The following is a 22,870-nucleotide window of genomic DNA, read 5'->3' as shown; positions in this document are numbered from 1 at the left end:
ACGCGCAGGCTCAGTAATTGTGGCTCACGGGCCCAGTTGCTCCACGGCATGTGGGATCCTCCCAGACCAGGGCTCGAACCCGTGTCCCCCGCACTGGCAGGCAGACCCCCAACCACTGCGCCACCAGGGAAGCCCCGAGTCGTAATCTTTTTACTGGTGGAGGGTTTGAAATATTGCAAGAATTACCAAAATGTGACACAGAGACAGAATATGAGCAAATGCTATTAAAAAAATGGTGCCAACAGACTTTCTCAATGCAGGGTGGCCACAAACCTTCAACTTGTAAAAAATGCAGTATCTGCAAAGTGCAATAAAAGCAAAGCACAATAATACACGGTATGCCTTGTAAACTCTGAAAATAGCTTAGGCAACACTGAATTAAGAAAAAAAGTTACACGGGGACACAAAAACACTCATACAACTTGATAACAAAATCATTATGATTCCAAAAAGTAAATGGAAAAAAAAGACAACCAGGAAGAAATCTAAGTGATTAAAGCGTGCAAAGTCTCTAGTCTATTAGTTGAACTAAGAAGCAAGCACAGGGACAATCTTTCACCCCCTTGAATCAATGGGGGCCTTTCTCCAGGTGCAGCACTGGTTGCTAACCCCACTCTGGGTGAGGAATATGTCAGTACAATCTTTCTATGTGGTATTTTGTATCAATGAGGATATTTTTGGTCCTTGTTTCACCTTGACTCTGCAATGCTATTTCCAACTTTCCCAGTGTCACTGCGATGAGAGCATGTGTCCTCATGGGCAGAAGACAGTAAGACCTTGGTGGGGTGGTGGGGGAAGCTGGGCTCTGTGGAGCCGATGGTGGGCACCCCTGGTGATGGTGTTTCACACACAAACATGCCCCTGCCTTCTCAGCCTCCATCTCCCCTTCTGTGCCCCTGAGGTGCCTGGGCCTCCAGTTATAACTGCATCCAACTACTAATTCACAGGAAACATTTAAGTGAAAAGATGGCAACGCACCTGTTTTTGATGTTCTGTGGGGACCCCAGGCACCGGAAGCTGCCATGGACCATGATGGCAAGTCTCGTGCACACGGCCCCACACTCCTCCATGCTGGGGAGACAAGACCCAGGGGTGAGCCATGGCCCCAGGTGCAGGGCTTGAATCAACAGTGAGATGAGCAAGGAGACAGATACACCATTACTGAAAAGCAGCTAATTTCCCATAGAGGGGCCTCACGAAACCCAAAGAAGTACTTTGGAAATGGATGAGACTTTATTTAGGTGGCCTACTACACAACTAACAAAATATTAGTAGCTTTTCCATATACTAGGAAGGCCAGTTGCAAAATATGTAGGAGAGAACATTTAAGCAATAATACAAAAGAGCAAAATAGATCAGATTGACCTTCATAAAAAATGTGAAAGTCTTATGGAAAGAAAGATTTACTAATGGACCTAAATGAAATCTTGAATCAATGGAAAGATGTGTCAGAAAAAGGGAAAAGAATGAACATGTTTTAAATGGGAAATTATTATAGTATAAAAATTATTGTAATATAAATAATATTAATTTGTAAGTTTAAAATATAAGTATAAATATAAAATAAAATTTGTATACAATATAAATAAAAATCATATTTTAATACAGTATGTAATACATAATAAATAATAAATAATACAGTATGTAATACATAATAAATAATACATAACATTGTAATTTGTAACTATAATTTAGCTTGTAATATAATTTATTATTATGTTGATATAAAGTATGCTATCAAGACTTATAATTTACAATTGTATTATTATAAGTATGTAAAAGTATAATACAAATTATAAGAAGGATTTAGTATAATATTGATCAAAATTTTAAGCTTATCACTCCCCATAAGAAAAATTAAGAGGCAGAAAAAGGTCAAACAAGAAGAGAAGTGAAAGAAGACTCACCCAGAAAATATTAATATTTTCTTAAATAATTAAAGTGAGACAGTATGCTAAGGAATTACAAGACAGGTCACTGGAACAAGATAAGACAGTGCAGATGAGACATTAGTATTTTAAATACATAGGTGACCACAGGATGGAAACATTCTAAGCATAAGAGCAATGAAAGAAACTGCAAAGGAAAAGTTTGATGTACTTAACAATGCAAAACTACAAGCTTCTAATAAGTGTGTCAAAATACAGCAAACTAACATTAAAAAAAAACTGCAACAAACACAATGGGTAACATTTGATGTACTTATTATAAAGAACTCATATATATTAGCGTAAAAATAAAAATTCAATAGAGGAAAAGGGGTAAATAACATATAGAGACTTTTCCCCCAAAAAAATGTTCATAGGTAATAAACATACCAATAAATTGCAAACTTAAGCAGCAAATAAGTGATCTTAAAACTATTTTCTAGCCAGGCAGGCATTTGTCATGTGTGCCTGTGTGTGTTGCAGAGAAAAATGTTTTTCCCCCATCTCCAGTGTGAATAAGAGCAAAGAATTCTCAAATCCAAAAAATACCCCCAAAGCTAGATATTCTCTCAATTAAAGAGGTCATTTCATATCCTACTGTTGGGAATGAAATATGGACATACCTTTCTGAAAATCAATTTGGCAATAATTCCTCTCCTTAGGAAACACAGAAAATATAAATGCATATAACAACTTACTTAGAATATGAAAAAATCTAGAAACAGCTTGCACAGTAGAATAATATAATACTCATACAAATGAGGGTGCGTCCGTGTGTGTGTGAGCCATTAAAATGAGGGTTTCTAGAGTCAATTAATTGTATGTGGAAAAGGTAATGATAAAGGAATGGTAAAATGACAATGCATTATAGGAAAATTGCACATATATGTTAAAAAAACTGGGAAGACAACATGGGAAAGGAAATAGTCAATCAGGTCCAGGAAGCACAGAGAGTCCCAAACGGGATAAACCCAAGGATAACTACACCAAGACACATATTAATCAAACTAACAAAAATTAAACACAAAGAAAAAATATTAAAAGCAGCAAGGGAAAAGCAACAAATAACATACAAGGGAATCTCCATAAGATAAACAGCTGAGGTTTCAGCAGAAGCTCTATAGGCCAGAAGGGAGTGGAAAGATATATTTAAAGTGATGAAAGGGAAAAACCTATAACAAAGATTACTCTACCGAGCAAGGATCTCATTCAGATTTGATGGAGAAATCAAAAGCTTTACAGATAAGCAAAAGTTAAGAGAATTCAACACCAACATACCATCTTTACAACAAATGCTTAAGGAAATTGTCTTGGCATGAAACACAAGAGAAGGAAAAGACTTACAAAAACTAACCCAAAACAATTAAGAAAATGGTAATAGGAACATACATATTAATAATTACCTTAAATATAAAAGGATTAAATGCCCCAACCAAAAGACACAGACTGGCTGAATGGATACAAAAACAAGACCCGTATATATGCTGTCTACAAGAGACCCACTTCACACCTAGGGCCGCATACAGACTGAAAGTGAGGGGATGGAAAAAGATACTCCATGCAAATGGAAATCAAAAGAAAGCTGGAAAAGCAATACTCCTATCAGACAAAATAGACTTTAAAATAAAGACTATTACAAGACGCAATGAAGGACACTACATAATGATCAAGGGATCAACCCAAGAAGATATATAACAATTGTAAATATTTATGCACCCAACATATGGGCACCTCAATACATAAGGCAAATGCTAACAGTCATAAAAGGGGAAATCAACAGTAACACAATGATAGTGGAGGGCTTTAACATCCCACTTACACGAATGGACAGATCATCCAAACAGAAAATAAATAAGGAAACACAAACTTTAAATGACACATTAGACCAGATGGCCTTAATTGATATTTATAGAACATACCATCCATACCAAAAGAATACACTTTCTTCTCAAGTGCACACAGAACATTTTCCAGGATAGATCATATCTTGGGTCACAAATCAAGTCTCAGTAAGTTTAAGAAAATTGAAATTGTATCAAACATCTTTTCCGACCACAATGTTATGAGACTAGATATCAATTACAGGAAAAAAAATGCAAAAAATACAAACACATGGAGGCTAAACAATACACTACTAAATAACTAAGAGATCACTGAAGAAATCAAAAAGGAAATAAAAAAATATCTAGAAACAAATGACAATGAAAACACAAAGATCCAAAACCTATGGGATGCAGCAAAAGCAGTTCTAAAAGGAAAGTTTATAGCAATACAAACCTACCTCAAGAAACATCTCAAATAAACAACCTAACCTTACACCTAAAGCAATTAGAGAAAGAAGAACAAGAAAACCCCAAAGTTAGCAGAAGGAAAGTAATCATAAAGATCAGATCAGAAAGAAATGAAAAAGAAATGAAGGAAATGTACAAAGATCTATAAAACTAAAAGCTGGTTCTTTGAGAAGATAAACAAAATTGAGAAACCATTAGCCAGACTCATCAAGAAAAAAAGGGAGAAGACTCAACTCAACAGAATTAGAAATGAAAAAGGAGAAGTAACACTGACAGCATGGAAATACAAAGGATCATGAGTGACTAAAAACAACTATATGCCAATAAAATGGACAATCTGGGAGAAATGGACAAATTCTTAGAAAAGTACAACCTTCCATAACTGAACCAGGAAGAAATAGAAAATAGGAACAGACCAATCACGAGCACTGAAACTGAAACTGTGATTAAAAATCTTCTGACAAGCAAAAGCCCAGGGCCAGATGGCTTCTTAAGTGAATTTTATCAAACATTTAGAGAAGAGCTAACACCTATCCTTCTCAAACTCTTCCAAAATATAGCAGAGGGAGGAACACTCCCAAACTCATTCTACGAGGCCACCATCACCCTGATACCAAAACCAGACAAAGATGTCACAAAAAAAGAAAATTACAGGCCAATATCACTGATGAACATAGATGCAAAAATCCTCAACAAAATACTAGCAAACAGAATCCAATAGCACATTAAAAGGATCATGCACCATGATCAAGTGGGGTTTATCTCAGGAATGCAAGGATTCTTCATTATACAATCAATGTGATACACCATATTAACAAACTGAAGGATAAAAACCATATGGTAATCTCAATCAATGCAGAAAAAGCTTTTTACAAAATTCAATACCTATTTATGATCAAAACTCTCCAGAAAGTGGACACAGAGAGGACCTAACTCAACATAATATGTTTATATGACAAACCCACAGCCAACATCATTTTCAGTGATGAAAAACTGTAAGGATTTCTTCTACGATCAGGAACAAGACAAGGGTGCCCACTCTCACCACTATTATTCAACATAGTATTAGAAGTTGTAGCAATGGCAATCATAGAAGAAAAAGAGATAAAAGGAATTCAAATTGGAAAAGAAGAAGTAAAACTGTCACTGTTTGCAGATGACATGATGCTATACATAGAAAATCCTAAAGATGTCACCAGAAAACTACTAGAGGTAATCAGTGAATTTGGTAAAGTAGCAGGATACAAAATTAATGCACAGTGTATAGGAATCTCTTGCAGTCCTATGCACTAACAACGAAAAATCAGAAAGAGAAATTAAGGAAACACTCCCATTTACTACTGTAACAGAAAGAATAAAATACCTAGGAATAAACCTACTTAAGGGGCAAAAGACCTGTGTGCAGAAAACTATGACACTGATGAAAGAAATTAAAGATCATACAAACAGATGGAGAGATATACCATGTTCTTGGATTGGAAGAATCAACACTGTGAAAATGACTATACTACCCAAAGCAATCTACAGATTCAATGCAATTCCTGTCAAACTACCAATGGCATTTTTCACAGAACTAGAACAAAGAATTTCACAATTTGTATGGAAGCACTAAAGATCCCGAATAGCAAAAGCAATCTTGAGAAAGAAAAATGGAGCTACAGGAATCAGGCTACCAGACTTCAGACTATACTACAAAGCTACAGTAATCAAGACAGTATGGTACTGGCACAAAAACAGAAATATAGATCAATGGAACAGGAAAGAAAGCCCAGAGATAAACCCATGCACATACTGTCACCTTATCTTCGATAAAGGAGGCAAGAATATACAATGGTGAAAAGATAACCTCTTCAATAAGTTGTGCTGGGAAAAATGGACAGCTACCTGTAAAGGAATGAAATTAGAACACTTCCTAACACCATACACAAAAATAAACTCAAAATGGATTAAAGACCTAACTGTAAGGCCGGACACTGTAAAACTCTAAGAGGAAAGCGTAGGCAGAACACTCTATGACATAAATCACAGCAAGATCCTTTTTGACCCACCTCCTAGAGTAATGGAAATAAATTAAAAAATAAACAAATTGGACCTAATGAAACTTAAAAGCTTTTGCACAGCAAAGGAAACCATAAACAAGACGAAAAGACAACCCTCAGAATGGGAGAAAATATCTGCAAATGAAGCAACTGACAAAGGATTAATCTCCAACATATACAAGGGGCTCATGCAGCTCAATATCAAAAAACCAAACAACCCAATCCAAAAATGGGCAGAAGACCTAAATAGACATTTCTCCAAAGAAGATATACAGATTGCCAACAAACATATGGAAAGAAGCTCAACATCACTAATCATTAGAGAAATGCAAATCAAAACCACAATGAATTATCACTTCACACCGGTCAGAATAGCCAACATTAAAAAATCTACAAACAATAAATGTCAGAGAGGGTGTGGAGAAAAGGGAACCCTCAGCACTACTGGTGGGAATGTAAATTGATACAGCCACTATGGAGAACAGTAAGGAGGTTCCTTAAGAAACTAAAAATAGAACTACCATATGACCCAACAATCCCCCTCCTGGGCATATACCCTGAGAAAACCATAATTCAAAAAGAGTCATGTACCACAATGTTCATTGCAGCACTATTTGCAATAGCCAGGACATGGAAGTAATGTAAATGTCCATTGACAGATGAATGGATAAAGATGTGGCATGTATATACAATGGAATATTTCTCAGCCATAAACATGAACAAAATTGAGTTATTTGTAATGAGGTGGATGGACCTAGAGTCTGTCATACAGAGTGAAGTAAGTCAGAAAGAGAAAACAAATACCACAAATACTGTATGCTAACGCATATATATGGAATCTAAAAAAAAAAAAAAAAAAAAATGGTACTGATGAACCTAGTGTCAGGGCAGGAATAAAGACACCAACGTAGAGAATGGACTTGAGGACACGGGGGGCAGGGGGGAAGGGTCAGCTGGGATGAGGTGAGAGAGTGACATGGACATATATTTTACATATATTTTACATTTACTACCAAATGTAAAATGGATAGCTAGTGGGAAGCAGCCACATAGCACAGGGAGGTCAGCTTGATGTTTTGTGATGACCTAGAGGGGTGGGATAGGGAAGGTGGGAGGGAGACACAAGAGGGAGGGGATATGGGGATATATGTATACATATAGCTGATTCACTTTGTTGTATAGCAGAAACTAACACAACATTGTAAAGCAATTATACTCCAATCAAGACATAAAAAAATTTAAAAATTAAAAATAAAAATATGCAAAAAAAATACTGGGAAGGAAAACAAAAAAAACGTATGACTATAAATATCTGAAAAGTTAAATTAATGGTGGAATTTCTTTCCTTCTTTTACCGTGCTGTACTATACAAATTCTACAGAAAGTATGGTAGTTTTCCTATTGGGGAATGGACATACAACAATCTGCTCATTGGGTCAGTGTATGTTCAGATCAAGATCATACTGGTCAGACTTCCGTGCAGCCAGAGATGGACACGCAACCCATCAGGTCAATGCGAAGGACAATTTCTCGGTCATACTGAAGTAAGGCAAGTCACTTGCCCTGGGTTTTGGATCTTTCCGCTTTCCATGAGCTGGGATAGGGACACAGCTAAGGAGTCAACTCAACCGTGAAGCTGATGAGTAAGTGCCATGGTGGAAAGAACCTGAGTCTTTGGACAACCTTGGGCTCTGACACAGCCCAGCAGCGTGAACTGTGAACGCAGGAGAGAAAAGCGTGTCTGGTCTCAGCCACTGTCATTTGGGGTCTTTGTTATGAAGTCTTAGGGCTATAAACATCCCAAATGTGCTTGATATATTTTTCTGTTCACACGTATCTTTCTCTATGTTTCTTCAATTAATTTCAATTTAAAATAAACTTACCATTTTTATTAATGCATAGTAGGTCTCTAATTAAAGTGGGAGAATATGTAGTCACTTCTGTATTACCTCGCTAAACACGGATCCCAAATCACAACCAATATTAATTAAGGCCGCAGAGTAATGACTCGGAATTTCCAATTGAATGAGTATCAGCTATCAAACAGCTATGCTCCAAATACGTGGGATTCTACTGAGTCTCAGCCTAGAGGCAGAGATTTGAGATTCTGATGGTCTTCAGCATCAAGAGGAATAAACAAAGTCAAGGTGTTACAACAACGAAAAGAATCTCTGACCATTTACTCAAAAATAAACACCATGCTTCCTTTTGGCAGTTAGGCTGACCGGGACAGAAGTAGGACAGGTGATGCAGAGGCTTAAGGGTTTATACTGGAGTTTCTCAGATCATCATTTGATGGATGAGGAAGAGGCAGTCCTGGTCCTTCTTGGTCGGGCTGATTTTAATTCCTCATAGAGAGTAAATCAGGACCCAGCACTCCTACCCTTGGTGTCCTGCCCCCTGCTCCTCCCGTGGCCCCCCAGGATAAGGAATGGAGGAGGGAGAGGGACTCAAAATTAAAAGGAAACTGCAGTTCAGAGACTTCTCAGCTGACAGCACTGCTTTAGGATCAGGGAATCGATTCAAGGCTGCCCTGCTCTTCATTATCACTGAGTCATTTAGATCTTTGTGTTGCACAAATACAGACAGAATTTTGGAAATAAAGATACATCATTAATGTGAAACCAAATGAACAGGAAGACATAAAAAAGAAATTACAGTGATATGAGAACTATCTGCAATAATTATACGTTATATGAAAATTACCAGGAATTTTTAACGTGACACCTGTGTACCCAATCTCAGAACCGACACACCAGCACAGGGACTTCAGTGCTGGCAGAATGACTACAGAAATACAGAGTTTCCTGAAATGGCACAGCAAGAGGGGCACCGGAAGCAAGAACGTGTATACATTATGAGAAAGTAGAGAATTTGCCAAATTTAATTCATTTCGATGTAAAATTTTATTTTCAGAAGAAAAATAGAACAAAGACCAAAAAAAAAAAAAAAAAACAAGGTCGGGACTTCTGGCTATGGTCAAGGGTAGACATGGACAGAAGACAATTATGAAACTGGACAAAATGAACAAAAACAATACGTTTCAGAATTCTGGAAACTGACCAAATGCATATGATAACATAAGAGACAGTTACAGCCGACAAACTGCTGAACCACCTAAGAAGAGGGTGGTCTGCAGCATTCCGGCTTACAACATGCAGCCCTAGCAGGTGGGCCAGGCTGCAAAGCTCAGCAGCCCCTCTGCCCCTGTTGAAGGGTGCACACGCCGTGGACCACTGGGCCAGGCCCGCACCCAACAACACGGTCAGAATCCCGGCTCTTGCAGAGTCCAGCAAAAGGAAGGGCCAACAGCTCAGGGTCTGGCCTGTGGCCGTGTCATGCACGAAGCCCGTGAGTCTGCATGTACAGCACGAGAGGCCGGAGAGGCCCAAGCCAGCCACAGACTCCGCGTGAGCCCAGAGGCCCTCCGCCCGCCACCCATGTGCACCCTGCAGAGACCAGAGGAAGCAGGAAAGAGAAAACTGAACCGACTAGAAAACAGCCTGAATTTGGAATGCCCTGCCCCACCCTCATGCAGATCATTGCAGAGACAGAAGAGAACCCTTGTTGGCCTGAGGTGGTCGAGCACAGGCTCTGCCCAGCAACTGGCCTGTATAAAAACAGCGTGACTCTGAAAAACCCAGGCTTTAGAAAATGAAAACAAAATTGAAAAAACCAACTAGGCAGAGGCACCAGGAACTACTCACTGCAGGGGAAAGAGCTGTCATAGATTCCTCCCAAAGAAACACAAACGAGCCCCAGGTAGGACAACAGAGATCTACATCCAGACACATCTAAGTCGAGATGTTGAGAGCCACCGAGAAATCTTGAGAGAGTCAGACAAATGTGACTGATGATGTCAGAACCGTTAGTGGTTGGCTTCTTATAAGAAGCAACGCAGGTGAAAAGACAGAAGGTGACATGTTCATTAGGAAAATATCAATTAAAACCACATGTCACCAGGATGGCTACCATCAGGAAGATAGTGCTGACAGGGGTGTGGAAACACTGAAAACTTCATCATTGTTTCCAGGAATAATAAATGATAAAGACACTTTGGAGAACAGCTCTGCAGCTTCTTCAAGTGCTAAACACAACCTACCATACAACCCACAAATAGAAACGTGTGTCCAAAGACATGTATGAGACCGTTCACAGCACATTGTACTGAACAGCCGATCCGGGAATGATCCAAAGGGCCACAACGGGTGAGTGAACGACAAATGCTGTCCTGCTGCCCAGTGGACACAAGCCCACTGCTGGGTGCCACGTGGTGACCCTCAGACACATGAAAAGTGACAGTCACATACAGACAACTATAGGTCGCATGATTCCATGCAGATGAAATATGCAGGAAAGGCACATTTATAGAGACAAAGAGTCGGGGGCAGATGGGGATTGACTGAGAACAGGCACTAGACACTCCGAGGTGATGGGAATGTCCTGAACTGGGTAGTGGTGACCCAGACTGGTCCACAGTCTGACTGAAACCTCACAGAAAGCTGCACTGAAAGTGGGGAAATTACATGGTATGTCAATTATACCTCAAGGAAACTTTTTAAAAAAATGGTTAGTGGTTAGTCTGACAGTAAAAAATTCAGGAATGTCTGGCAACAGGCAAACCATCAGTGAATGAGTGTCAGTTAAAAAAAAAAAAAAAAAAAAACGGAAGCAGTGGTGTGAATGGCATGGTTCCTTCACAGTGGGCCGACTTTGCCTGGACCTGAAGGGTGGCCACCAGCACTCCCCACGGGACCTGGCTCTGAGATTTCCTGCGATGGGATCGTGCTCGTGGATTGACAGCGCCTGTGTTATTTTCACGTAAACTGACACTGCTGGAGCCATCAGCAAAGCCCCCGAGACCCCCTCAGGGACCTCCCATTTCGAATGATGGGCCGGCTTTGCATTTCACGTCTAGCGACAAGGAGCAGACCGCTCACGCCAGCTCAGACTTATCGGTTCAGGAACATCTGGGGGTCCCCCCTCCCCCACAAGTCTTGCTAGGAACCCTCAGCCTGCAAGGTCCCGGCTGGTCTCCACCTGGCCGCTGGCCACAGCTGTGGCTGCAAGAGCAACCTCGCAGAATGAGGGCCAGATGCAGAGCCGGTTGGCTTGTCAGCTGCTATAGAGAGGAGGGTCCCCAGATTGGTGTTTATCTCCTGTCCAACAGGTCCCCATCCGTGCCTGCAGCATCCCTGGGTGACTTGGGTTCAGGGAACCAGGTGACTTTGCTGACACCAGATGCTGCTCTCACTGTGAATAATCGGCCTTTTGTCTCTGACCCACGAGTCGCCTGTCTCCTGGAAGTATCCAAGAACCCTGAGCGCCAAATTTGTAAGCTTGCAAGTGAGGAAGAATCCCGGATCCTCAGTTCCTGACACTTAGCTCCTCGCACATTTGACTTACAAGTAGGAAGAAAGCACTTGTAAACTCTAAAACCTGATCTCCACTATAGTACATATACACACACTATATACAAAATAGATAACTAATAACGAGCTACTGTAGAGCACAGGGAACTCTACTCAGTACTCTGTAATGGCCTATATGGGAAAACAATCTAAAAAACAGTGGATATATCTATATGTATAACTGATTCAGTTTGCCGTACAGCAGAAGCTAACACAACATTGTAAATCAACTATACTTCAATAAAAATTAATTTAAAATAAAATAAAATAAAATAAGAATGTTTATGAGCCAAATCACAGTGCTCACTCTCCATCAGGGGACTTAAGAAACCTAAGAATTGCATTGCTATGTGGCCTGGAACAGTGCCGTGTACAGCTAAAAACAAGCCAACGACTTTTTTTTTTTTGGCTGTGTTGGGTCTTTGTTTCTGTGCAAGGGCTTTCTCTAGTTGCGGCAAGCGGGCACCACTCTTCATCACGGTGCGCGGGCCTCTCACTATCGCGGCCTCTCTTGTTGCGGAACACAGGCTCCAGACGCGCAGGCTCAGTAGTTGTGGCTCACGGGCTTAGTTGCTCCGCGGCATGCAGGATCTTCCCAGACCAGGGCTCGAACCCGTGTCCCCTGAATTGGCAGGCAGATTCTCAACCACTGCACCACCAGGGAAGCCCAAGCCAAAGATTTTGAAATCTCACTGCAAGACTAATTCTGTGGGGATGAAAATATGAGACCCAATTCAGAAATGTGTTGGGTTTTCAATTCAGGTTAGTCTAGTGCTGGGATAAAGGGGCAGAAATGTGGCCCCAGGACGGCCCGAGGAAGGCGCCCAGCTGTCCAGCAGCGACGGAAAGACAGGGTGTGGTAGATGAGGGACCACTGGCTTCAGAGTCCAGCTCAGCCACCCGCTGGTGGAGTGGCCTCGGTTGTGTGCCTCGGTCTCTCTCTGGTCAGTGTGCTGACCTATGTCAGGGGGTGAACAGTGACATCTCCGTGGCAGGGTGGTGTGGGGACAGTGGGTCATATGGGGAGTACTGCATCTGACCTGGGTGTCCCCCAGCTTTGAGGGGCCGTGCTCACCTGTGGGAGCTCAGGACCACAGCACAGCCCTCCTGAGCCTCCTTCATCACTGCCTCCCACAGATGCTGCTTCGAGCAGGGATCCATCTCCGAGCTGGGTTTGTCCTAAAGGAAAGAAAACACGGGGTGAGGGGTGCGGGGAGAACAAGCATCCCCAGTGTGAGGGTGGCAGGCCCAGCCCGGAGGGAACCCCGGACTCAGCTCCAGGCCACCCTCCACACCCAGCAGAGGCCGGGGCCCCTCATGTCAGCTGGGCCCCCCTAGGGATCTGGGGAGGTAGGCCGGCCTGGATGCACCCCAGCCTCTATAAAATTCCAGAAGGATCTACCCTAGAAAGACGTAGGAGAGCAGAAAAAGGCTTTGTTGATTTCACATCAAGTAAATTGACATTTCTTGAAACCCGAAGCTTTTTCCTTCAATAAACACTGAAGCACTTCTTATCTGAACCACTTTTGAGAGAGATGTTTCTAGGCTGCGTGATGCGTTTCTGTACTTTTGTAGTCAGGCAGTACCGAACACATTTTTCTTAAGAGCTGAGGGTCATCAACTGCCCCAAAGAAAGAAACAGAAGGAAAGTGGACACAAAATGGCACTGAGCAGGAAAGCAGACACCAGCAAACACGGGGTCTTTTCTGCAAATCGAGTGGTACAGTGTATAGTTAGTTATAAACGAAGTGGATGGAAGGTGTGACTAGGCATTGTTCCCTGAGAGAGTCGGATGCGTCGTTCCCACACAGGTGTCGGCGGGGAGGCGCTTGTCCGGTCTCAGGGGAGGACGCTAAGGGCCCTTCAATGCATGTCCGCCACCAGATGCTCTGAACACTCACTGTCACCACCGTCACTAAAGCTCAATGGGGAGGATTTCACGGGCTGCCTTCAAGGACACTGATGGGCAGACACTGTCATCAGGACCATTTCACGTGAGGAGGAAACGTGCACACCACGTGTGGGTCCCCACCCTGGTCGCCACGCCCAAGCCTGGGTGAACCAGGGTGCCGAGAGCAGGGCCGCAGGATGGGAGAAGTTGACTGGCCGCGGTGAGCCGGGGACCCGCTCCAGGACTGAGGCCCCATCCCGATCCAGGAGACATGGGGGTGAGGTGGAGCGGGCAGTTCTGCTGAAGGTAAGGAACGGCCCTGTCGGCAACTCTTCAGTGCAAGCCGGCCTTCTTTTGTAAGGAAAACGCGTTTGCAAACTGCAAAATCGTGCAAGTGTTAGGTTTTCGTTACCTGGTTTCAGAAGATCCAATTACACAGTAGTCCTTGCTTTCGGACCTTGCAAAAAAGCAAGCTTAGTGAGAGTTAAGAGGAAACTGCAGCTCAGATTGCAGAAGACAGTCCACGACCGATGGGGTCATTTTTCCAACAGAGGTCTTCTGAATCCCCTTTAACTCCCCGCCCTGAAATGCTTTTCCATTTAATGAACAAGAACAGGAAAAGAAAGAAAGCATCTTGTTTCCCATACTTTTCCATGTTCCTCAGACTTTCTACAAGCTCAAAGCCCTGGGAAGCCCTCTAATGATTAGAATCCAGTCTATGGCTCACAAATGATGACTTCTATTTATTATTATTATTATTATTATTATTTTAATTTAATTAATTAATTTATTTATTTATGGCTGTGTTGGGTCTTCGTTTCTGTGCGAGGGCTTTCTCTAGTTGCAGCAAGTGGGGGCCACTCCTCATCGCGGTGCACGGACCTCTCACTATCGCGGCCTCTCTTGTTGCGGAGCACAGGCTCCAGACGCGCAGGCTCAGTAGTTGTGGCTCACGGGCCTAGTTGCTCCGCGGCATGTGGGATCCTCCCCGACCAGGGCTCGAACCCATGTCCCCTGCATTGGCAGGCAGATTCTCAACCACTGCGCCACCAGGGAAGCCCTCTATTTATTATTTGAATGATACTACTTTTAGCTGTTTTGAAATGCAAAACAATTGGCTCTATTTCTTGACACTTGACCACCTCCAATTCATGTTTCCATCCAGCCAAACTGGATTAATTTCTGTTCCTACGTAGATTATAGACAGCCTTGTCCCAAGGCCACTGCCTGTGCTCTGCTCTCCCGCTGGACGCCCTCCCCTCCCCCACCAGGTCCATCCTGCCCCCTGACCCCCACCCTCAGGATTCCCCACGGACAGAGTCCCTACAGCTCTGACCATCACATCTGCAGGTAGAAAAAGACTTAAAGCCACAGACCACAGGACAATCGTGCATCGGTTTTCAGATTACAAGTGAATTCTGGTATTCTTTTAAAATATTGTCTTTAATGTTAAAATTGTATCAAATCTTCAGTTGGATAAATAAAAGGGAGTCAAAGAGTCTGTTTTGGTTCTGTAAAATTCCAATGGTATTTTAGATTCTGTTCAGAAAATGTTGATTTAGGGCCAAACATTTATTAGTTCAGAAGCCCAATGTTGCCAATTTTACATGTCCTCCCCGGAGGAACTCTGATAGGTCAAAGCGTCTTATTTGCAGACACGGGCGTGTCCCTGATACGTCCACTACTCGCCAGTAAGAGAAGGTCGGGTTTCCCCAGCAGGGCCAGGGCTGTGGGCAGCTTCCTCTGCGTCCCCCCGCTGTAGGTGGACACAGGTTTGTCCACGTGGGCTTCCAGGTGGAGGCGCCTCACGAGGTCCCCGGCCACCTGAAGGAGAGGGGTTCTCTTTGAAGGCACCCCCATCCACCGAGGGACCCGCCACCCCATGACACGTGGCTCTGGGCCTGGAGCCCTGCTCCCTCCGGCCCCTCCCCTGCCCACCCTCCCACACTCAGCCCAGCTCCTGAAACACCCCCTCCAGGACACAGGGATGCTGAGAATGAACAGATGGGGCTCTCCTGGATGAAGCTGGGTTTTCTGCACCTGTGAGTCACGGGAGCGACGGCCAGAACCCTGAGCTCAGGGCTGGTGTTCAGGGAGCAGCCTGGGACAGAAATGTGGGGTCCAGGGGGGGCCAGACACACCTCCACACTGAGGTGAGCGGACACAGGTGAGGCAAACAATGACGGAGGAGGATCTGAGTGGGGATGAAACCCCAAGAGAGGGGGCTTCAGGGGGCAGAGGAGCAAGGGGGAGCCTTCAATATCCCCCAGGAAAGAAAGAGCCCTCTCAGGACACTGCACACCCGGTTCAGTTTACAAAGAAGAGTCAGGGTCCTGCTTATTTGCAACCACTGGGCAACCTCGTAGCGAAACCAGAGGATGGTGACTGCCCATCACCAAACAGAGCCCCTCGGCCCCAGGGACGCCCCGCCCCCCGTACATCGGCAAGGTCGCCACTCCTCTTCCTCCTTGGCCGAGCATCTCACCACTTCTTCATACGTCCTTGGAGCCCCATATCCTTTCATTCTCTCTCCTTAGCAGAAAAAAGCACGCCCCCAGCCCCACCTTAGCTGCTCTGCACTCAGTTCTGTCTGCTTCCGGGCTGGGCTGGCTCCTCTGGGAGCTGAGACAAAGAAACTTCCTTGTTTCCATTTATGCGTGATTTTAAAATGTTGTAAACTGTTTTATTTAACTCTTGTGACCCTAGAAGTATTAACAAAGATTTAGTTTTTTCAATATCATCATGGAACCAAATTGGTCAAGATTGTATCTTAATTCAAATATAAGAGAAGTGGGAAAAACTCTACAGGACTCTGGAGGTGGGCTAACGAGTGTGCATCCTAAATAATCCAATACAGCAGAACTTTAAACCAATGTACATACTTTTATGGATAAATGCATAAAAGTTGGAATAGTAGTAATAATAGTGATAATTACAACAGTGAAATACTAAGGGCTTCTAAAAAGATTAGGATAATATTTATGCCACCCAATAAAAAACTCTCAACATAAACTGCTCTATCACTTAATTGTGCAGCCTCAAAATGACCCTGAGAGAATTAAGAGTCTCAAGGACTGGCCTAGCTGTCAAAAAGTATAAGTCAAGGAAGTGCAGATTTCAAGACCCCAGAGATTCCTGAAGATGGTCTTAAATCCCCTGATATCTGCCAAAGAACATCATCTTGAGGTCAGTAGTTTGTTCTTCTTGAAAATAACATCGGTCTCCCAGATTGGTTTATAGGTACTATCCTTATCCACGGCTCCATTCAGTTTAATAATTTCAATTAACATAAAGTAAATAAAATGGATTGAAATAAATAAAATGTTGTTCAAACAAAACAAGTGATTCAAGACAAGCAAATAAAAAGAAGTATGAAAGGCACTGCTGTGAGAGGAATGAAGAGAGGTGACGGCTGGCATTGCGAGAATCAGAGAGGTGTAGATTGTGGTCATGTTTCCCTTGGACAGGGTCTTCCAGAGAATAAGACCAGCCCACAGGTGGACATTCACATGCAAGAGGAAGGAAGGCAACCAGGGAGGCTCCCTGCAAGAGGAGGCTCTGTTCACTGAAAAAGGATGAACCCAGGAAGGTCAGAGCCAGCTGGGAGGCTTACCTTCTGGAAGGCAGTGCCACATTCCAGGTCAGAGTCAGCTGCGAGGCTCACCTTTCTGGAAGGCAGTGTCACCTTCCAGGTCAGAGTCAGCTGGGAGGCTTACCTTGTGGAAGGCAGTGCCACCTTCCAGGTCAGAGCCAGCTGGGAGGCTCACTTTTCTGGAAAGCAGTGTCACCTTCCAGGTCAGAGTCAGCTGGGAGGCTCACCTTTCTGGAAGTCAGTGTCACCTTCCAGGTCAGAGTCAGCTGTGGGGCAGCAAGAGTGACACACTGGGAAAATGACATTTTAGGTTATTTTTAGATCCATAGAAATTGTACCAAAAAAGAGTGGAAATATGTGTATGTATTAGAAAGAAATGTTATTTCACTGCCATCCTCCTAATTCAAAGGCTAGCAATACATAAATAAAAACTGATAAACAGAAAAATGAAACAATCATAAAAGTGCAGCCTGTTGCTATAGAAAATGCACTTCAGAATAAGTGAACTTTTGAATAAACCTGCCAAACTATGATTGATTATTTTTATGAAACCAGGAAACACGTCATGTTTTTCCAATTTCACAAAAGGTTAAGTGTTACAGCCTGAACATTCTGGACTGGTTAACCACGCAAAGGAATCCAGAATATACAGGAACAGATATTGGTTTGATCTGCTTTCTGAATGTCATGTTTTCACAAAAATATCTGAAAATGGTCTAATAAGAAGTGTTTTGTTGCAGTCTTTCCTGCACTCAGGACCTTGTCAAAATAATGGCAAACGTAATGCCTTAGCAATTGTGGTTGCAAAATACTATCTAAACACCAAACTGTCAATAGTTAATGGACTCTCTCTATGCTATTAGGCACATTTTTGCCATAAATTCTAGAAATTGTATTGCATTTAAGGCAAGAGTTTGGGATTATTCATCTTTATAGCCCCAATCTCTAATCATCTTTGAGATGATTAGACATGATGGGACTTTTTAAAATATCACTGGAATCAAAATAAATTGCCCAGAGATTCCCACGTTCATCCATTCGATTCCAAAGCCAAAATTTTTCCACTAGCACACATGTTGGCCACACTGAAATTCTCTATGAGATTAAAGATCAAAATGAAGTGTTAAGTAGGAATTTAAGGATTTAAAGCAGAAACACCTTTCTTCTGACTCTCTCTGACTCTTTCCTCCTGGTCCCCATCTCTCCTGTAATAATTTCTAGCTTCTCCTAACAAAATGATGAATAGAAGAAAACTTTGGAAGAAAAGTAATATCTGTAGAGAAGATAAGTAGTGAGATGCAGCAGGAGTTTCCCTGATAGGTATTTGCAGGTATTAACAAAGGTGAGATGGCTAGGGGCTGTACCTCGTCTCTTCCAGGGAAAACAAAAATACAGAAATTCCAGCCCTCATCCCACTGGCAGTGGGATGCTTTTGGTATGACTCTAACCCTGAAATTATCTTACACACTTCTCTAGCAATCCAGAGCATGTTGTTATAATCATTGTGTTATAACTTGTTATAAGTTTTGTTTAATCAGGTTAATTGAATTCAGGCTCATACATGGACACTGTCCCACACTATGTAGTGTGGACAGTGGGGAAAAAATTAAAATGATTACACCAACCTGCCAAGCCTAAGTTCAAGCTGAATGAAGACAGCATCCTTTTCTCACCTAACTGAACTTCTGGAGGGTCAGGTAAGTGAGTGAGTGATATGTAGGACAGACCAGTCAGCTGGGACCAGATGTGGGTGAGGACCCTGGATGAGCTCTGAGCAGGGACACTTGGAGGAGGGCCATCCCGAAAGACCTTCCCCAAAGCAAGAGGGGCTCTGTCTCCCAGAATGACAGAGGAGACAACTGTGGGTGCCGTGTGGCAGTGGGGACAGGTGGCACCTGGGGAAGAGGACCCAGGTGACAGCACACACGCTGGGAAAGTGTCCTGCCAGATCTGGGAGTCCTGAAACCCAGGGCCAGTCAGAGGAGCCCACACATAATCTCATGCGGTTTCCACTTCTTCAGCCACCAAAGGGGTGCAGAAAACCAGATGGAGCCATTCAGCGCCCTGGAAGCTCCTCCTCACCCAACCAGCCACCTGAGCATGCCGAGAACACCACACTGGAGCCAGGTCATCTGCCCTCAAAACAAATTCCCACATTCCAGCCAGGGACTTGGGCAGTTTCCTATCCCACCACTTCTGAAATGCGGCATAAGCATCTTACCCACCTCCTATGGCTGCTGTAAGACAGAACAGTGCCTGACCCAGCATAAACAAACTATTGTTTTCTGTTATTTTATAATAATCCCTCTTGTCACCCAGTGATAAGCTCGCTGAAACAGATATGCCTGTTCTATATTTCAAATATTTCCAAAATCTACAGGAGAGGGAAATTTGCCATCAGGGGAGCTGACTCCTCTGGAAACACATGTGCTGACGTCCTAGAAGCCTCTGAGCAAGCAATAATCCTGTTTGCAAAATCAGTTGTGGTTTCCTGAAAGAAGTGAAGCCAGTTCCTAACTGGCGACCGTTAAGCCGTTAGACAGCTGAGGATCAAAAGCAATTGCCCTGGATGACAGCAAGGAGTAAGCCTTACTGTATTAACAAAAGCACTTTCAAAGGGCGCGTTTCCCCCGGGACAGCAGAGGGGCAGCTTAGAGCGTTTGCCAAGCCTCCACCTCCCTAATCGGAAACCAGCCAGGCGAGCTGACGGAGATAAACACCCATTAAAGACAGGGCCAGCGAGTAGCCCCAGGTGTCAAGAGCTGCTTAACTGCAGTGAGCAGGGTCCTGTGGGTGGACACTTGTCTTGGCTGTATTGACGTGGGAGGTGGTGAATGGACCAGGACCCCTCCGGGGACGTGGAGAGATCTCATTCTGGTTTCACTTAGAGTCACAGAGCAAAAATAAGAAAGGAAGGCTGAGGCACTGCACAGCAGCACACAGAATGTATCTTCACGGGCTGGTGAAGGAGACGGCTGTGGGTTTGTATCCTGAGAACCTCACGATGCTCCATCTCCTGCAGAAGCTCACTGAAAATGCATCCCATACGCCCCTTACTTCTGCTCCAAGTTCAGAATCCACACATGCAAGCAGCACCGCACACTCCCCACAGTGAGGCGGAGAAGGTAAAACCTCTCCTGCGCACCTGCCAGTCCCAGGCCGCCCAACTGGACCGAGCTGTCAGTCATGGCTGTCAGCCCCGCCTCGCTGGCTGCGGCTGGAGCCAGACAGAGGGCAGCTGCCTCGGGTTCTCTTGGTGGTCCCTGCCCTCCCCACCTCCCACAGATGGGGGCTGGCTCTGCGGCTACCCGAGGCCTCCGTCCTCCTGAGGCCACCACCCCACATCCCGCGAAGGAGGCCAGGCATGCGCGCTGGCAGCCCACCCGGCAGGAAGTCATCCTTTCCAACCACCCACCGAGTCCACATGCGGTATGAGCCCTTCTCCGCAGGGCCTGGGGATCCTACTCTATGATGTTTGCTCCTGAATACAAATTAAGAGCCCAGTAAGTGTAAAAGATGCTTTGGGGGGAAACTGTGTAGGAAACAAAATTGCAGATGACGGTATGCTTTCCCTCCTACCCACCACTTCCTCTCTGCACAGGGACCTATTCTAAATATACAACATGAATATGACATAGACATATTTGATTGTGTTTCCTTCAGCATCATCATACTGGAAATATGTTTCAGGGACATTTATTTGATACTGCAGTTCCTTATCACAGGACGAGAGAGCTCTGTTGGGACTGGGGGTGTTGCCAAGCATTCTTCTGTGGGTCCCTCTTTCTGGAAACCCTCAGAGGCTCTTACTTTGGGGATGCACTGCACGGAATCCCACACAGGCTGCAGTAATAACGCAGGTGTTCCCAGCCGGTCAGGAGCTCGTCCAGGGCGTCCTGCTGCGGACAGTAGCCAACGCGGATGCCGGCTGTGCCAGCAAGAGCCAGATCCACATCCTCTCTGCCATGAGAAGCAGCAGCAGCACTGTCCAGAAAATTCGACTTTCCAGACAAACGTCACCCGTTACTTAAATCTGGCTTATCAATCAGAAGTTCATTGCAGTTTGTCTAACGCAATTAAATGGGCTCAAGGAATGAGTAGCAGCCCCTGTGTCCGTAGGACAGACTCGGCTCTGACGCCACGATTGCTCTGGATGTTAAAGAAGAACACGCATAAGACACTGAGCTTCGTAGCCATCATCTGGCAACCATGGCTACAGCTCAATAAATGGCCATCATGGCTATTATTCCCCAACCAAACACCTAATAAATCATTCAGTGTCAGATTTTTTAAAAAATCATTTTTATGATAACAATAATATATATCTGTCATTGAACATACAGAAAAATAGGAACCTAAAAAGAAAAATTCATGGCCCCAGCCCTCAGTAACATCTACCATTGACGTTTTAGTATTAATCCTGTAAGTGCAGCTATGCTCCACGAGTACAGGGTGAGAATTATACAAAACTATATGTACTCAAAGGAAAAGAAGTCTTGTTCTATTTCTAATTTTAATATTAATATATACTCATCATGGAAATTTGTGAACTACTCAAATGTGATCACATTTAAACTTTTAAACTATTCAAGATCACATTTCACATGAAACATTGACGTGTTTCTATGCATTTTTACACAGATGAAATCATAAAGTCTGTAAAGATTCTTGAGAACACTCCAGAAAGGAAAATTCCTATTTCCTAAATGGAAAATAATGTAAAGAAAGACTTGCTGAGAAATCGTGACGTGACTGCTACAGAGGCTATTATGAGCGCCTCTCATTAAAAAAAAAAAAAAGTAAATCTAGTAATTCAATGTTTATTAATAGTTTATTGGGTTGGCCAAAAAGTTTGTTAGGGTTTTCCATAAGAAAAACTCAAACGAACTTTTTGGCCAACCCAATAATTTTTTTAAAAGTGGTACATGCACCTGGTGACAAGCAAACAATGCAAGAAAACTTGACTTTGAGTAAAATTTTGTGTAAAATTTTAAGTTCCCCACTTCATTTTTCTTTTTCTTCCCAATCTTGTAAACATTACTCCCTCAAACTTGTTTCCCCCTAAATTTCATATAGCAAAAGTTTATTTCAGCCTGATTTTTGCTACTCTACAGAAAAATTTTTTTCTTCTGTTCAATCACTCTTAAGAATTTTCTTTATCAGTGTATTTAAGAGATTTTACAGGAAATATATTGGTGTGCATCTTTTTCAGCAACTTTACTGGGATACTACAATTTTGTGATCTCAATATATAATATCAGGCTTTGTTTTGAACCACTACTTCTGGAAAAATTTCACTCAGTAACTTTATTTCTCTATCCTCTCTTTTCTCTTTCATGGCAATAAAATACGTATAATACAAAATTTACCATTTTAGCCATTTTAAGGTGTAAAATTTCGTGGAGTTTTAAGAGAATTTACGATTCTATGCGATCATCGTTGCTATCTAGTTCTAGAACATTTTCAATATCCCAAAAGGAAACCCGCAACTCTACAAAAAAACAACAGAAGCCTTAATTAAACAGTCAGGAGACCAGCAGGGGAAGCTCTCGCGCCCTGTGACAACAGCAGAGCTGACCGAAGAAGAAAGACTCCGCTTCTCTCCAGGTGAGGACTCAGCCAATGGAAAGCCGTGAGCTCTTTGTTTACTACACCTGCTCACCTTCCCTTCCCTTCCCTTCTATAAAAGCGTTCTCTCCATTTCTGCAGGGGAACTTG

General features: G+C 43.2%; 1 protein-coding gene across 1 annotated transcript in view; it reads right to left on the bottom strand.

Annotated features, from left to right (window-relative positions):
- The window catches only part of ABCA13 (ATP binding cassette subfamily A member 13), a gene marked incomplete at its 5' end in the record, with an annotated part of 329,842 nt that overhangs the window by 33,865 nt on the left and 273,107 nt on the right, over positions 1-22,870 (bottom strand). Inside the window, 5 exon segments of the mRNA XM_082473913.1 lie at positions 979-1,071; positions 12,745-12,848; positions 15,250-15,384; positions 20,963-20,979; positions 20,982-21,112. Of these exon segments, the coding sequence (XP_082330039.1) occupies positions 979-1,071; positions 12,745-12,848; positions 15,250-15,384; positions 20,963-20,979; positions 20,982-21,112 (480 nt within the window).

This window comes from Balaenoptera physalus (genome assembly GCF_965194825.1).
Source record: "Balaenoptera physalus genome assembly, chromosome: 8".
Classification (NCBI taxonomy): domain Eukaryota; kingdom Metazoa; phylum Chordata; class Mammalia; order Artiodactyla; family Balaenopteridae; genus Balaenoptera; species Balaenoptera physalus.
The sequence above is the reverse complement of the archived record's forward strand: the minus strand, read 5'-3'. Positions and strand labels throughout refer to the sequence as shown.